Source organism: Bos indicus x Bos taurus, chromosome 8, assembly GCF_003369695.1.
Source record: "Bos indicus x Bos taurus breed Angus x Brahman F1 hybrid chromosome 8, Bos_hybrid_MaternalHap_v2.0, whole genome shotgun sequence".
NCBI lineage: Eukaryota > Metazoa > Chordata > Mammalia > Artiodactyla > Bovidae > Bos > Bos indicus x Bos taurus.
The window spans coordinates 11,334,610-11,352,439 of NC_040083.1; the positions used below are offsets into that span (position 1 = coordinate 11,334,610).

Below are 17,830 nucleotides of genomic sequence, written 5' to 3' on the forward strand. Positions count from 1 at the left end.
CCCCAAGGTTACATGATGTATGATATTATGATTGAATGTAGAAGCAGTTTTAAGAATTCTGCTGTCATTTATTAAGCCAGACATTAGAAAAATTTACAATGGCACTCTTCTAAGTAGTTTTTGTTAACAGATTTTTTTTGTTTTTACATGTTTTAATTTCTAATGCACTAAACATCAATAGATATAACCCACATCAACAAACTCTTTGGGACCCTCTCACAATTTTAAGAATTTAAAGAGATTTAGGGAACAAAATGTTTCGAGAACAACTAACTACTCTAAGGAGTCTTGGCTCCTTTTAATTGAAGATGGTATTTAGAGATCACAATCTAGGAGCTAGAGATATTCATGGTTACTGGGTTGGCCATAGTCCGTAGGGCGTTTCATAGGCAAATTTATATATAACATTACTACTGTCCTCCCTTTTATGGATAAAAGGTAGTATGTACACTTCTCTCCACGTAGCTTTTTTTCACTGAACAATATTATGTTTTCAGGCACTCACTTCATTACGTTTGTTTACAATTTATTCAACTAGCCATTTGTTGAGGAATTTCCATATTTTATTATATATATGGTGCTTCAGTGAACAATGGCATGTACTTTTACTACTATATCTTTAGGATAGAATTCTAGAAGTGAGAATACCGGATCAAAGGGTGAATGTGTACAACTCTGCTATATATTGAGATTCTTTTTACTTCTACAGTACAGATGAAGGAAGGGCTTCCCCCAGTAGCTCAGCTGTAAAGAATCCGCCTGCAATGCAGACCCCTGGGTCAGGAAGATTCCCCTGGATAAGGGTATGGCAACTCATTCCAGTATTCTTGCCTGGGAAATCCCATGGACAGAGGAGCCTGGCCGGCTACAGTCCAAGGGGTCGCAAAAGAGTCAGACACGACTTAGCAACTAAACAATAACAGCAACAGATGAAGGAACAGACTGAGACAGCTGCTCAGGGTCACTTTTCCAGTCACTGACAAAAGACTTAACGTCTCCACAGACTCTGTAGGTCCGTAGGGCGGGGGCGGGGGCCGCTTAGTTACCTGAAGAGTATGAGAGGTCGAAAGACTAGAGGTTCTGTTAAGGAAGAACTGGTGTGCTGGATACTGGAAGAATGAGAATCCCCGCCGCCGCCCCTTCTGGTAATTTAGACCAGTACAGCCGGCGAGGTGTGCGGGGCTTTGCGCATGCCCAGCCACTACGTGCAGGTTGGAGTCGCTCGGAGGCAGGAGCAGAGTGACGTTATAACGGCGCGCCGCTCCCAGGCGTCCTCGCAAGGTCGCTTTGCAGAGCGGGAGCGCGCGTAAGTGACAAGACCCTGGTTCGGGTGCGCGCCGTCTCTTGCTGCCTTGGTATCAGCAGCGACATGTCGGGGTATACGCCCGAGGAGAAACTGCGGCTGCAGCAGCTGCGAGAGCTAAGAAGGCGATGGCTGAAAGATCAGGAGCTGAGCCCCCGGGAACCCGTGCTGCCTCCGCAGAGGGTGTCGCCTGTGGAGCGATTCTGGAATAAATTTTTGCAAGACGGAGCTCTCTGGAAGAACGTGGTGAGTGACCGCCCTTCCCAACCCCAACCCACTCTCGTCCCATCGCAGTCCACGGCCTGGCTGCTGAGACAACCTGTTCGCTATAGCCGCGTTGCCCCCGGAAGTTCCCCAAGGGAGAGTCAGGTTCAGTCGAGACTGCGGCTTGTCTGGGACTCCGTCTGGTCCCAAGAGTCATGCACTGGAAGTCAGGAGTTCGGAGCTTGTATGGCTTTGGGATTGTCTTGCCCTTTGGCTCTCAAGTGTGATAAGAAGGAGGCGAATCTCTGCCTAGGTCATACAGGACGTACAGGTTTGCCTTTCTTTTGACTGAGGAAACCTTTCCTCAGAAGGATGGCCAAGGATTCACTAGAGTTAAAATTCAATGATTTTAGTATCCAAGGACACTTGTGTGATTTTTGAGGTTGAGATTACACAGACCAACACTACACTCGACTACCCGAAAGCAGGATAATCCTCTAGCTGGTAATGCAGCTCCATGTTAATTACTGTAAAAGAAAAGGTTCTGTTGATATGCTGTTGATAGCTGTGAAAAGAAGAGAAGCGAAAAGCAAAGTAGAAAAGGAAAGATATACTCATTTGAATGCAGAGTTCCAAAGAATAGCAAGGAGAGATAAGAAAGCCTTCCTCAGTGGTCTGTGCAAAGAAATAGAGGAAAACAATAGAATGGGAAAGACTAGAGAGCTCTTCAAGAAAATTAGAGATACCAAGGGAACATTTCATGCAAAGATGGGCTCAATAAACTACGGAAATAGTATAGACCTAACAAAAGCAGAAAATATTAAGAAAAGGTGTCAAGAATACACAGAGGAACTGTACAAAAGGGATCTTCACGACCCAGATGATCACGATGGTGTGATCATTCACCTAGAGCCAGACATCCTAGAATGTGAAGTCAAGTGGGCCTTAGGAAGCATCACTACAAACAAAGCTAGTGGAGGTGATGGAATTCCATTTGAACTATTTCGAATCCTAAAAGATGATGCTGTGCCAGCAAATTTGGAAAACTCAGCAGTGGCCACAGGACTGGAAAAGGTCAGTTTTCATTCCAGTCCCTAAGAAAGGCAATGTCAAAGAATACTCAAACTACTGCACAATTGCACTCATCTCACTCGCTAGTAAAGTAATGCTCAAAATTCTCCAAGCCAGGCTTCAACAATACGGGAACCATGAACTTCCAGATGTTCAAGCTGGTTTTAGAAAAGGCAGAAGAACCAGAGATCAAATTGCCAACATCCGCTGGATCATCGAAAAAGCAAGAGAGTTCCAGAGAATCATCTACTTCTGCTTTATTGACTATGCCAAAGCCTTTGACTGTGTGGATCACAATAAACTGTGGGAAATTCTGAAAGAGATGGGAATACCAGACCACCCGACCTGCTTCTTGAGAAATCTGTATGCAGGTCAGGAAGCAACAGTTAGAACTGGGCGTGGAACAACAGACTGGTTCCAAATCGGGAAAGTAGTACATCAAGGCTGTATATTGTCACCCTGCTTATTTAACTTCTATGCAGAGTACATCATGAGAAATGCTGGGCTGGATGAAGCACAAGCTGTATTCGAGATTGCTGGGAGAAATATCAGTAACCTCAGATATGCAGATGACACCACCTATGTGGCAGAAAGTGAAGAAGAACTAAAGAGCCTCTTGATGAAAGTGAAAGAGGAGAGTGAAAACGTTGGCTTAAAGCTCAACATTCAGAAAACTAAGATCATGGCATCCGGTCCCGTCACTTCATGGGAAATAAATGGGGAAACAGTGGAAACAGTGTCAGACTTTATTTTTTGGGGCTCCAAAATCACTGCAGATGGTGACTGCAGCCATGAAATTAAAAGACACTTACTCCTTGGAAGGAAAGTTAGGACCAACCTAGACATACTCAATGGAGAGGGCAATGGCACCGCACTCCAGTATTCTTGCCTGGAGAATCCCATGGACGGAGGAGCCTGGTAGGCTGCAGTCCATGGAGTCGCTAGGAGTCGAACACAACTGAGCGACTTCACTTTCACTTTTCATTTTCATGCATTGGAGAAGGAAATGGCAACCTACTCCAGTGTTCTTGCCTGGAGAATCCGAAGGACCGGGGAGCCTGGTGGGCTGCCGTCTCTGGGGTCGCATAGAGTCGGATACAACTGAGGCGACTCAGCAGCAGCAGCAGCAGCAGACATATTCAAAAGCAGAGACATTACTTTGCCAACAAAGGTCCGTCTAGTCAAGGCTACGGTTTTTCTGGTAGTGATGTATGGATGTGAGAGTTGGACTATAAAGAAAGCTGAGTGCCAAAGAATTGATGTTTTTAAACTGTGGTGTTGGAGAAGACTCTTGAGAGTCCCTTGGACTGCAAGGAGATCCAACCAGTCCATCCTAAAAGAGATCAGTCCTGAGTGTTTATTGGAAGGACTGATGTTGAAGCTGAAACTCCAATACTTTGGCCACCTGATTCGAAGATCTGACTCATTTGAAGAGACCCTGATGCTGGGAAAGATTGAAGGCGGGAGGAGAAGGGGACGACAGAGGATGAGATGGTTGGATGGCATCACCGATTCGATGGACATGAGTTTGAGTAAACTCTGGGAGTCGGTGATGGACAGGGAGGCCTGGCATGCTGCAGTCCATAGGGTTGCAAAGAGTCAGACACGACTGAGCTGAACTGAACTGAACTTCCTTAACCACCATGTACATTTAACGCATTCTTTTGTTTAAGGGTGTCATTCCTGGGCTTTACTCTGCAGAAGATCATTCAAGTGTTGTCTTTATTTTCGGGGTCTCTTCACATTTTCTTAAAGCCGTTGTTAAGTCACATCAGTTATGGGTGATGAATACTGTATCTCAGAATTCCTTGGGACTTTGGCTAATAATAGTGGTAATAAATAACACTTGGGTGCTTACTTTGTGCCTGGCACTTTTATGTGTGTTCAGGATGGGGAACACATGTATACCTGTGGCGGGTTCATTTTGATATATGCCAAAACCAATACAATATTGTAAGTTAAAAAGTAAAATTAAATTAAATTAAAAAATAAATAAAAAACTTAAGTTTTTACTGCTGTAATGTAGAAACTTTCCTCATCCTTATTGTAAGTGTGTGGGAATGGAGACCTACAAAAATTCAGTGATTTACCCATGGTCACAGGGCTAGTAATAGAAGGAGTTCACTTTGAAATCCATGTGTATCTACTTTCTTACTGTGCTACAAAGTCTGTCAAAGAACGTATTCAATGCTAATTTATGGTGGTAAAATTCAACTCTCCTCCCCTCTCCCAGTTTGTATCTCTGATATTACTCACTGGCAGCCACTGATTGAAAATTGACAGCCAGTGATTTAAGGAAATAATCATTTGTTGAAATCTGTCTTGCCTTACTTAAGAGTTAACGTTCTCTTCCATAATCATATCTATTATAGCACTTATAATCTAGGTTATCCATTCCCTGAAAGGATAGGTCTCTTTCACTGAAATTGGCTGCCATGGAAAAACTCCATTTTTAGCTGTCCTTTGCCTTTCTTTTTAAAAACAGCATGTGTAAAGGCACCTCAAAGTGAGCTTGGGCCACCCTTATCCCAGTAGGTAAAACATTCTTTTTCTAGCATTAGTGTACTCAAGGTTGTCCACCCTACATGTGGAATGTGTTGTGTTGATCGTGCGTATCTGACGTTGATAAATGGTGTTGATCGTGCGTATCTGACGTTGATAAATCAGGGAAATGAGTTTACCTGAAAATTCTATAGTTTTGGTTACTCTGGTTAAATCAGTGAAACTTACTCTCATTTTTTAATGCCATATTTTATCATAAATTTATATTAAGGATATTTTTAGAAGTCTTTTTAAAGGCATGCATCTATGCATATATTACTGTAGTTTGGCAAAAAAAAAGTGAGAAATCTATTTATCTCATGTATTTTTTTTCTCCTCCAGATCTATAAGACATATCGACACAGTATCTTTGCTTTTACTCATGTACTTATTCCTGTCTGGATTATTCATTATTATCTCAAGTATCACGTGACTGTAAGTATGCTTTAAGTATGTGTTTTCCAGAATTTATTTATTTTAAAAATATTTATTTATTTGAGTATACTTGACTGTGCTGGGTCTTTGTTGCTGTGGGCAGGCTTTCTCTAGGTGCAGCGAGTGGGAGCCGCTCTACGTTGCAGGGCACTGGCTTCTCATTGTGGTGGCTTCTCTTGTTGCGAAGGACAGGCTCTAGGGCAGTGGGCTCAGTAGTTGTGGCACATAGGCTAAGTTGCCCCATGGCATGTGGGATCTTCCCCGACCAGGGTTGGAACTTGTGTCCCCGGCATTGACAGGCAAATTCTTAACTACTGGACCACCAGGGAAATCCCAGAATATATTGTTAATATTGTACAAAATTATTTCCTCTATGGGTTTGCCTTACCCTCCTCTGATCTTATAACTTATAAGTTATAAGTTCAAGACCTTATAACTGATCTTGAATTACTTTGAATCCTTTTCAGTAGATGGTTTAATGAAACTTAACTAATGCATGGTTTTTCAGAAAGTTAATTTTTAAAAATAAGTTTATTTATGTATTATTTTTGGCTGTGCTGGGTCTTCATTGCTACACGGACTTTTCTCGCGGGGGCTTTTTCTAGTTGCAGCATGCAGGCTTCTCACTGCAGTGACTTCTCTTGTTGCAGAGCACAGCCTTGAGGGTGCGCATGCTTCAGTATTTGTGATGCACGGGCATCCCCGCAGCATGTAGGGTCTTCGCAGATCTGGGATCGAAGCCATGTCTCCTGCACTGGCAGCCTGATGCACTTAACACAGAGCCACCAGGAATGTCCCAGAAAATTTAATCTTTATATTAGTTGGTTACAACTTGAATCGTATTTCCTTGTAGAAATGATGTTTTAATGATCAGGAATGTAGTTGATCTAATAATACTGGTGCAGAATTGGGGTCCTGAGTCTGGAAAAGAGAACAGAATTTCTGCTCCTTTTTTATTGAGCACAGATCTGATATAAGATAGAATTCAAAATGGATAAAGGTCTTTGTCATCATTTCCTTTTCCTTTGTTCTATCTGGTTTTTCACAACTTACTTTCTTTAGAATTCAGTGTGTCCAGAACATCTGCATGTGATGATGGAACTCAGCCTGTTGCCTTATTTTAAAGGCTTGGGATACCTTGGTGGGGGCTCTCCCGGTGGCACTAGTGGTAAAGAACCTGCCTGCCAATGCTGGAGACATGAGACACGGGTTTGATCCCTGGGTCGGGAGGATCCCCTGGAGGAGGGCACGGCAGCCCACTCCAATATTCTTGCCTGGAGAATCCCATGGACAGAGGAGCCTGGTGTGGGCTACAGTCCATAGGGTTGCAAAGAGTCAGACACGACTGAAGCGACTTAGCCCAGCATACCTTGGTGTAGGGTGTTAGATCCCAGGCACGGTGAGGAAAGAGCACATTTCAGGGAGTGGAATGGAAGAAGAGTGGTGATAGTTGCCTGCCCAGCGTGGAGTTTTATAACCCAAAGACTGAGGAGGATATTCTCGTACCCAGTGATGAGTGTTAAGTCCTGAATGGGTTGGGGGGTGGCGGGTTGATGAGTGTACCTGTTTGGAGAGCTGCAGCAAGCCAGCCAGAGTAAAGTGTCAGAACCTGAATGAGGTGAGGAGGTTATTTATACTGGAGTGTGGTGGTGATGATGATAGGAGGTTGGTTTTATGCATGTTGAATTCTGTGTGGCAGGCAGTGAGAAGCTTTCCATTTTTAAATAGGGGAGTGAGTTGATAAAGTGATATACAGTAAGTCTCCTACATATGAATGAATTCCATTCTGAGAGCACGTTCATTAAATCCAGTTTTTTTAAGTCCAACCAAGTTAGCCTAGGTACCCAACTAACACAGTGGTCTATGAAGTACTGTACTGTAACAGCACAGTATTATACAGTATATATACTGCATAATAGTACAGTATCATACAGTATAATACTGTATAGGCAGTTTTATATACTGTTTTATATATACTGTATAATACTGTATATACAGTTCAGTTCAGTTCAATTGCTCAGTCGTGTCCGACTCTTTGCAACCCCATGAATCACAGCATGCCAGGCCTCCCTGTCCATCACCAACTCCCGGAATTCACTCAAACTCACGTCCATCGAGTCGGTGATGCCATCCAGCCATCTCATCCTCTGTCATCCCCTTTTCTTCCTGCCCCCAATCCCTCCCAGCATCAGAGTCTTTTCCAATGAGTCAACTCTTCACATGAGGTGGCCAAAGTACTGGAGTTTCAGCTCTAGCATCATTCCTTCCAAAGAAATCCCAGGGCTGATCTCCTTCAGAATGGACTGGTTGGATCTCCTTGCAGTCCAAGGGACTCTCAAGAGTCTTCTCCAACACCACAGTTCAAAAGCATCGATTCTTCGGCGCTCAGCCTTCTTCACAGTCCAACTCTCACATCCATACATGACCACTGGAAAAACCATAGCCTTGACTAGACGAACCTTTGTTGGCAAAGTAATGTCTCTGCTTTTGAATATGGTATCTAGGTTGGTCATAACTTTCCTTCCAAGGAGTAAGCGTCTTTTAATTTCATGGCTGCAGTCACCATCTGTAGTGATTTTGGAGCCCAGAAAAATAAAGTCTGACACTGTTTCCACTGTTTCCCCATCTATTTCCCATGAAGTGATGGGACCAGATGCCATGATCTTCATTTTCTGAATGTTGAGCTTTAAGCCAACTTTTTCACTCTCCTCTTTCACTTTCATCAAGAGGCTTTTGAGTTCCTCCTCATTTTCTGCCATAAGGGTGGTGTCATCTGCATATCTGAGGTTATTGATATTTCTCCTGGCAATCTTGATTCCAGCTTGTGCTTCTTCCAGCCCAGCATTTCTCATGATGTACTCTGCATAGAAGTTAAATAAGCAGGGTGACAATATACAGCCTTGACATACTCCTTTTCCTATTTGGAACCAGTCTATTGTTCCATGTCCAGTTCTAACTGTTGCTTCCTGACCTGCATATGGATTTCTCAAGAGGCAGGTCAGGTGGTCAGAATTTCCCACAGTTTATTGTGATCCACACAGTCAAAGGCTTTGGCATAGTCAATAAAGCAGAAATAGATGTTTTTCTGGAACTCTCTTGCTTTTTCCATGATCCAGCGGATGTTGGCAATTTGATCTCTGGTTCCTCTGCCTTTTCTAAAACCAGCTTGAACATCAGGAAGTTCATGGTTCACATATTGCTGAAGCCTGGCTTGGAGAATTTTGAGCATTACTTTACTAGCGTGTGAGATGAGTGCAATTGTGCGGTAGTTTGAACATTCTTTGGCATTGCCTTTCTTTGGGATTGGAATGAAAACTGACCTTTTCCAGTCCTGTGGCCACTGCTGAGTTTTCCAAATTTGCTGGCATATTGAGTGCAGCACTTTCACAGCATCATCTTTCAGGATTTGAAAGAGCTACTGTAATATACAGTACAACAGTACAGTATAGTATTTTTCACACAAATAATACATAAAAGTGACAGTGAACAACAACAGTACCTTGAAAAGTACAGGAGTACAGTACAACAGCTGACATACAGGGGCTGGCATCAGGTGAATGAGTAAAAAGAGTTACTAACTGGAGGAGGGAGAGGGGGTGGAAGATGATAGAGCTGAAGGATTATCAGCAATAGGAGATGGAGGGCAAGCTGCAATTTCACTCAGGCCTTACATGATTGGGTATGCAGACACATTTACATCTTTGAAAGTTTGTAACTTGAAGGTTTGTGTTTAGGGGGCTTGATCTATTTTGGAAACAGTGACTTTATTTTCTTGGGATCAAAAATCACTGCAGATTTTGACTGCAGCCATGCTGCAGTCAAAGACACTCCTTGGAAGAAAAGCTGTGACCAACCTAGACAGCATATTAAAAAGCAGAGACATTACTTTGCCAACAAAGGTCCGTCTAGTCAAGGCTATGGTTTTTTCAGTAGTCACGTATGGATGTGAGAGTTGGACCATAAAGAAAGCTGAGCACTGAAGAATTGATGCTTCTGAACTGTGGTGTTGGAGAAGACTCTTGAGAGTCCCCTGGACTGGTTGGATCTTGAGCTCCAGTACTTTGGCCACCTGATGCAAAGAACTGATTCATTTGAAAAGACCCTGATGCTGGGAAAGATTGAAGACAGGAGGAGAAGGGGATAACAGAGGATCAGATGGTTGGATGGCATCACCAACTCAATGGACAAGAGTTTGAGCAAGCTTGGGAGTTGGTAATGGACAGGGAAGCCTGGCATGCTGCAGTCCATGGGGTCGCCAAGAGTCGGACACAACTGAGCTACTGAACTGAAGTCATCTATTTAGGAAAACATAAAAACATAGAACTGTAGGGCGAGTTGGAGGGAGGAAAGTACTGATGTCAAGCAAATCAGCAGAGGCTGTTTCAGTTTACTGGATGTTAGTTGATGAGAATCTGATTAGGTAGTAGTGAGCCAGAAGATACTTTTTAAAGAAATAACGCAAGGTGGGGATGAAATAAAATTTCACAGTCATTTTGACTCTAAAATTTTTAGCCTTGAAAGTTCAGGGTAGCAAAATTTGCCACTCCACAATGTCTCTTTGGCATGCAGATTAAAATGACATAAGCCACTCCCATTATGTTTCTATTGGTCAGTGTTAGACAAGAGATAGAGCTTCCCTGGTGGTTCAGATGGTGAAGAATCTGCCTGCAATGCAAGAGACCCGGATTTAGTCCCTGGGTCAGGACCATCCCCTGGAGAAGGGAATGGCTACCCACTCCAGTATTCTTGTCTGGAGAAATTCCATGGACAGAGAAGCCTGGCGGGCTACAGTCTATTAGGTCACAAGAATTGGTTAAGACTGAGCCGCTAACACTTTCACTAACTTCTTAAAATAATGTAGATTAGAAGACCTGTTCTAAGAAGGGAACTATCACCATAGATAACTATAATATGAACTCTAGATGTAGTAGACAGGAAGGAACCTAGCAAAGGCTGTTGAAATTCCCTACTGTGTTCCATCGTCTCTCATGGTCCAGCAGACGTTTGTTTCCCGAACTTTTGCTTTTCCATCTCCATGTGAATTGCCTCCCTCTCCAATGAAGTCCCAAACACTTACTCCCAGCGTCCTTTTTTGTCTTTAGCCTAAGATGGTATTTAACTCATTTGGGGAGTTACTTGGTTCTCCTGGGTCTCTCCCATGTGTACATGTTACTGAATTTTGTTTGCTTTTCTCCTATTAATCTGTCTCATGTCAACTTAATTCTTAGACCAACCAGAAGAGCCTAGAAAGGTAGAGGAAAATTTCTTCCTCCACAACTTAAGTTATAAGTAGGACTTTGTGAAGGAAGGCTTTCTGGAGATGGGGAGGAGGTAAATGTGCTTAGGCGCGTGTGCTGCCCGGTCAGTTTCTGTGGAAGTCTGAGTGGACGTGGGCTGTCTCACATGGTAGAAACATGAGATTAGTGGAGGCCAGGGGGATGAAGAACTGGGGGTTAGTGTTTCATTTTATAAACCAACAGAAAATCGTTCTTCAGCCATGGAAAGGGGGCGAACAGTGCATGGCTAAGGGTCAGAGTGTGGTTTACATTTCTGTCGTTGACAAGCTTAAACAAAGTTTTGTATCCATGTTCACCTACACGTCCACAGCCGGCTTTGAATCCTGGTGGTGGTGGTTTAGTCACTAAGTTGTGTCCAACTCTTGCGACACTATGGACTGCAGCCCGCCAGGCTCCTCTGTCCATGGGATTCTCCAGGCAAGATTACTGGGGTGGGTTGCCATTTCCTTCTCCAGGGGATCTTCCCAACCCAAGAATCAAACCTGGGTCTTCTGCACTGCAGGCAGATTCTTTACTGACTGGGCTATGAGGGTAGCCTTGTATCGTTATACCTCTTATTTTTTTCAATGTCTTAACATGCAGGACCCTAGAGAAGAAAAAATGTTACTGTCTGTGAAATTTGTTTTAAACATCTAAGAGTGGTTTTTATGTGCAGGAATAACTGTTCCAGTTACCTGAAGTATAAATTAATATTCAATTTCTTAGTTTCAAATTTAAAAACTTTTGATTTTTTTAATTCAATTTTAAAATTCTGTTAACTAGATAATACATCTAGTAAAATATGAACAGTCTTTTTTCTTTGTTCTTATTATCTTTGGATAATTCAAATTGAATTTCCATAAAACAATTCTACTTACAAACATCATCAAATTCTCTTAAATGTTTTAAGCTGCATTTATATATTTTATATATTCAGTTTTATCTTTAAGTATTTATGACAGGGGTCCCAACCTCAGGACCAACCTCCAGGTTCTAATGCCTAATGATCTGAGATGGAGCTGATGTAATAATAATAGAAATAATGATCTGAGATGGAGCTGATGTAATAATAATAGAAATAAAGTGACAGTAAATGTAATGTGCTTGAATTATCCTGAAACCACTCCCTGCCTCACCCCCATGGAAGGATTATCTTCCAGGAAACTGACCCCTGGTGCCAAAAATGTTGGGGACTGCTGAATTTTACAGGACACATTCAGATCAGATCAGATCAGTCACTCAGTCGTGTCCGACTCTTTGCGACCCCATGAATCGCGAAAAACAGTTCAGATCAGATCAGTCGCTCAGTCGTGTCTGACTCTTTGCGACCCCATGAATCGCAGCACGCCAGGCCTCCCTGTCCATCACTAACTTCCGGAGTTCACTGAGACTCAAAGGAAAATCTTTTTAAATTTAAAATTCACACATTTAAATGCATTTTAACTAGAATCCTTATTAAATTTGACATTCACCTGTTTATACCCTGGCTTAATTTACCTTGTCATAGCTATATTTAACTGAATATTTCTAGGATGGAAAAAATACTTATCTCCTCAGAGAAAAAGATTTTAACTACCTGCAGTTGCTGGGTTGACAATTTGAGCCATTGATATGGTGGCTTATCTGAGGAATTCATACTTCTAGATGATTTTTCCTGGACAGATGGACATAAGTACAGGTTTGGGGTCAGTAGATGTCCACAGGCCTCTCCTTTACCTTACTCTTTCTCTTGGTTTGGGTAGGCCTGCATCCTCAGTACTGTTATAGCCAGTTCACTTCAGCTAATACCTTTATGCTGCATTAAATTGAACATTCTCTGTGAAGATATTTCACTATCTTCTTGCCTCTGGTGGCAGTTTTTAGAGACATTTGAATGTCCTCACATTGTTTTATGAGCTTCTCTCCTGCTTTTGATTCCAATTTGCCTAAGTCTTACATCATGCCAATAATCTTTTAAATTTCTGGTGTGGTATCTTGTACAGATGTGTGTGCTTAATAAGTACCTTTATTTAGCACTTCCTGTGTACAAGGCACTGTTCTAAACACTGTAGGGATACAGCACTGAACAAGGCAGATTGAGTCCCTGTCTTCATGAAATGTTTGTTCTAGTCTTGGAGACTGGCAGTAAATAGATAAGCAAATGTTGCAAGATAATGTTACCGGAGGTGGTTAAGTCTCTAGAAGAAAAACTTAAGGGTAAAAGACTAGAGAATGACAGGCACTGCTATTCTAATTAAGCTTCTTTGAGGAAATGCTCTTTGAAAAACGTTAATGAACTGAGGATATGGAGAAAAGCACTTCAGGCAGAAGAATCATGAGGTGGGAGGGTTCTGAGGCACAGGCAGGCCTTACAGGTTGTACTAACGCAGAGGAGCCACTGCGACTACAGTGCAGGCGGTGGGGTGGGGGGAGGTAGTATGAGATCGGAGAGTTGGCCAAGGACGTTGGCTTTTTTTATTTTTTCTTAAGAATTATGCAACTTTGAGCAGAGGAGTGATGCATCTTAATCACTGTAGGAACTTCCGTGGTGGTCCAGTGGTTAAGACTCTGAGCTCCCGATTCAGAGGGCCTAGGTTCGATCCTTGGTCAGGGAGCTAGATCCCATATGCTGCAGCTAAGAGCCCGCATGCCACAACTAAAGATCCTGCATGCTGCAACTAAGACCCAGTGCAGCCAAGTAAATAAATATAAAAAAAAAAAAAAATCACTCTTTCTGCAGTGTGGAGAATAGACTGTAGGAGGGCACATGCAGAAGTCAAGAGACTAGTAGGTGAAAAAATGGGAGCAGCTTGGACAAGGGTAGTAGTATATTAGAAGTGGTGAGAAGCACTGAGATTCAGGATAAATCCTCAAGGTGGAGTCAGCAGGATCTACCAAGCCCGGGGTTTCGGCCTTTGTAACTAGGAGAATGAAAGTGCTGTTGCAGAGATTGGGAATAGTTTGGGGCTGAGGGATGTTAAGTGTTGGGCCTGGCTAAGTTTGCAATGCCTGTTTGATCAAGTAGTCTTGAGTAAATAATTGAATATATGAGCCTGAAGCTTAGTAAAAATTTGGGATATGATCAATGTATTTTAGAAAAAACTCTAAAACCATAATTAACAGAATTACTTTTATTGCAGACAAAACCATATACCATCGTTGAAAAGAAGCCCAGAATATTTCCAGTAAGTCTTAAAACATCTACTTTTTCTTTTGCTTATATTTCTCTCTCCCTTCCCAAATGATCATTAGACTAAAATTCTTCTTGCTGAAAGTTTTAAGTACCTATTGCATACTCTTTAAAAAAAAAAAAAAAGGGAGGAAATAGTGTGATGTAGCAACTGGAGTTAAACTTAGGACATGGGCACATTCTTTTCACCCTGGCTGTAAAACTTGTGTGACTTTTGTAGTCCTAAAGTGAATTGAAAGTCCCAATAGTTTTTCACTGGTGCCCTGTTTCATGTGGGTTAAGGATTTAGGGCACTGTCCTGAGCAGACACCTGGGCATTACAAGAGCAACTGAATTCTTTTATTATTTTCAGACTTATTATCATTTCCTGTGACAGTTTGACCATAATCTCTCCATATGTGAATTTAAAATGTTATTGTGTGCTTTAAATTGTACACTATGGATATGTAGGCTATTAACCTAATTTAAAATGATTTTTTTTTTTTACCATTAAAAGGTTACTTATTAGTCAGTTGGTATTTTGCTGGCTGTTCATGAGGTTATTGTTTAGCAGAGTCAAATACATGTTATGTTCTTTTCCCATTTCTAGTCACAGATAATGAATTACCATCAATTTCTAACTTATGTACTTCTAGAAGACAAAACTGTAGATTCTTGCTTCCATCAAATGACATAGTCACAATAATCCATTGACAACTGCAGCAGAAGGGAATTTTAGGGAGAACCACCAAAATTGGCTAACTCTTCCAGTTGGAATTCTGCTTTAGGAAAAAGGAGATTTCTTCTGTATTTGTGTATAATTGGTGTTTGTCAGGGCCCAGTTAGCCTCATTTATCTTGCTGGTTTCAACCAGTTAGGTAATTTATTTATTCTTCCATTTATATGTTTGTTATTTATTTTGCCATTACTGTTTGAAGGAAAAGGAGGAGGATCTCTTTAGAAGACCAGTATTTTTTGCTACTGTGGTTCTTTCCTGTTTCTGTACCATTGACCCATTTGAGAAGTTGCTCCTTTGAGGACCTGAAGAGTGCTCATCTGTACATACCTTGGAATAGGATAGACAGTAAGAAATAAACCCCCAAATCTCAATGGCTTACCAAAAGTTTATTTCCTGTTGATATCACAGACTAGTATAGATCAGACAATTATAGTTAGGCCATTGAGAATATGCAGCTCCAAGATCACAGGGTTGAATATCTCAGAGGATGATTTTAAGGTCTAAGCTTGGATGTAGCTTACATCACTTCAAGTCCTATTGGCCAGGACTTATTCTTATGGACCCAGATATCTTTGTGCTTTTTTATATTTCCCAGCCTCCCATACCTGGAGTCTCTGCCACAGTCTATCTTTCTAGTCAACAAATGGCTCTCTGCTTCCTTCTTCCCACACATGTAACACAAGACCTTTTCCTTGGGAGAAACCCCAAGATCCCATTCCATCAATGCAACCTTAGACTGCCAGATGATGCACAGTAATATCTGTCAGGGTTAATTTTGGAGATTCTTCTCTTAGAGATTTGAGGATCAATGACAAGTGAACTGTATCCCTTGTCCCCCCAACCACGGCCATTATTATGCTATGCTGTGGACAGCATAGCAGTCACTTGGTTCTGAAACCCCACTGGTCAAAGGTTATTTGAATGGGACTGATTTTGCTTCTGGAGGAAACACCTTTGTTCATTGTTCTTCCTGACTCCTGGGGGGGAGCATCACGGGGGCGCATCCTTTGTTTTTCTTTATCGATCTAGACCACATCTAAAATGAGGACTGTGAAACATGCCCTTCTTAGGGTTGTATAGCCTTTAAAGTCCACCTCAGGTTCACAGAAGGTTGAGGGCCAGAGAAAACAATCACAGGCTTTTGTTTCTGTATGTTTGGGTTCTTGGACCATCTAGTTCTCACATTTGGCAGGCATGGAAAGAAAAACTTGGTAGGAATCTAATCTTTGTGCTTCTAGTCAGCCCCACCTGCCAGTATCTGTGGTTTGTACATAGTTACCAAGTTCTTTCATTCCATTGTCCTCACCCTGCTGCTGTCTACTCAGTGGCAGCTGTGTGGAAGCCACTGAGACATACTCTGGCTCAAGGGCTACCTTGGCTTCAGTCTGATCTTTGCATGGTGCTGGGTCCCTGTGTTTACTCAGCTTTATGGGCTTCTCAGAATCTTCTCAGTGTTAGCTCCTACTCTTTAGAGATTCAGAAACAATTCATCTGATTTTCTAATATTGCATGGTCCTGAATTTTTAGATTCTTATTTTTATTTCTCTTCTCAAATCAGCCACTTCTTAACCTGGGCTTACGTTTCTTAAAGTACATTCCTAAGGTGGCCATTAGTGTAGTAGTTAAACCCACACTCTAACTTTTTTCCAGGTACTTCTCCTAGAACCTCTAAGTTATTGGTGCTTCTAAGTGATTAGTGCCTTTTGTTTCCATCTCTTAGCCTCCAGTGCCAGTGGCTTGAAGCCAGATTTGCTAAGCCAGTGCCATATAGTTCAATTTTTATTACAGCAGCATTCATACCAGTTCAGGTTATTAATTTCTGTGTCAGGGTAAAGCTAGCTGTGGAAACAGGTTTTCCCCAAAATGTTTACTGGCTTACACTAATACAAGTTTATAGTCCTGAGCAACCAGGACAGGGAATGGCAGGTGGTGATGGGATAATTCTGCCCTACTCAGTCAATTCATGGACTGTGAGGCTTATGGAATCTGCGGTCTTAAAGAGAGAGCTGAAGTGAAAACTAAGTACTTTGCCTAAAATTATACAGCTTGTCAGTGGAGGGTTCCAAGATTCACACTACTTGGTTCTAGCTTTAAAGTCCCCTCCTGTTCTGCAACACACGCTGTATCTAGGTTTGGAAAGCTGGAAAGACAGCTGGACCAGCTGCCTGGGCAAAGTCTGCAGGTCTGTCTCTAATATCTGTTCCGAGCCAAACAGTAACTGGCAGCTGCCTACCATATTTAGTTGCTGGGAATATATACCACCTTGTATTGAAGTGAAGCTGTTTCCCACAACTTCTTTCTAGGGCTTCTCCTATTTTGGGGGGCCAAGCAAATAAAGATCATCCTTCTGTCACTTTGTAAACACAACTTTCATGTTCTTTGTGGTTGTTTGGTTCGAGTAAAACTTCCCCTATTTGTTCCTTATTCCTTAAGATTTTGGATACTGGTTTCTTATCTTTAGACAGCTTCTATTTTACCTATGTCATTTTTAAAGTTTGAATGCCAGAACTGAGCTAGGTTTTCCAGATGAGCTCGAAGGGGAACTGTTACCTCTGCTGACAAGATTTATCACTAATGCACCTTTGTTTTTCTAGGGTGATACAATTCTGGAGACTGGAGAAGTAATCCCACCCATGAAAGAATTTCCCGATCAACATCATTGAAGATTACTTTAAAATTTCAAAGGTGTATGGGCCTAAGTTTGTTGCTACATTACCAACTTATTTAAAGTATTTTCTGGAAAAGTAATAAAGTTTACTCACATATGTGTTGTCTGTTTCTTCCCAACCTGTGCCATTCTCTCTGTACAATTTGAGACTGAATTATCTAACAATAAGTAAAAACTGGACAGGCTAAATAATAATATGGTCAGTCACCTACTTTTTCTGGCCATTTTTAATCTGGAAAACAGAACGTAGAAAATTGTTTAGTCACATGATAGTTTTTTCTTACACTGTACTTTAGTTGATGTGAAAGTATACAACGGAATGAAATGCTGCAATAAAAATAAGTACAGAAATTACAGCACACTTTGCTTTAAAGGCTTTCTGGAGACATTTCAGAAGTATTTTAGAAACTCTAGAGCAAAAGACTGTCAGATTTACTTTGCTTTG

The 17,830-nt window shown here is 41.8% G+C and overlaps 1 protein-coding gene and 1 long non-coding RNA gene across 2 annotated transcripts in view; one reads left to right on the forward strand and one right to left on the reverse strand.

The window, feature by feature from the left end:
- The window catches only part of LOC113896931, a 37,576-nt gene extending 36,429 nt beyond the window's left edge, over nt 1–1,147 (reverse strand). The window contains exon 1 of the long non-coding RNA XR_003512185.1: nt 1,047–1,147. This is a non-coding gene — a long non-coding RNA (uncharacterized LOC113896931). The remainder of the gene's footprint in view (nt 1–1,046) is intronic.
- Nucleotides 1,148–1,246: 99 nt separating this feature from the next.
- On the forward strand, nt 1,247–17,482 carry NDUFB6 (NADH:ubiquinone oxidoreductase subunit B6). Its single transcript, XM_027549062.1, has 4 exons — nt 1,247–1,549; nt 5,462–5,554; nt 13,950–13,994; nt 17,312–17,482. The coding sequence occupies exons 1-4, from the start codon at nt 1,370–1,372 to the stop codon at nt 17,378–17,380; spliced, it is 387 nt and encodes a 128-aa protein (XP_027404863.1). The 5' UTR covers nt 1,247–1,369; the 3' UTR covers nt 17,381–17,482.
- The last annotated feature ends 348 nt before the right edge of the window (nt 17,483–17,830 follow it).

Bases quoted from the DNA above. Each gene is read 5' to 3' on its own strand.
- NDUFB6 (XM_027549062.1), top strand. From the start codon at position 1,370: ATGTCGGGGTATACGCCCGAGGAGAAACTGCGGCTGCAGCAGCTGCGA. The intron at 1,550-5,461 runs GTGAGTGACCGC...TTTCTCCTCCAG, and splicing joins GAGCTCTCTGGAAGAACGTG to ATCTATAAGACATATCGACA. The intron at 5,555-13,949 runs GTAAGTATGCTT...CTTTTATTGCAG, and splicing joins ATCTCAAGTATCACGTGACT to ACAAAACCATATACCATCGT.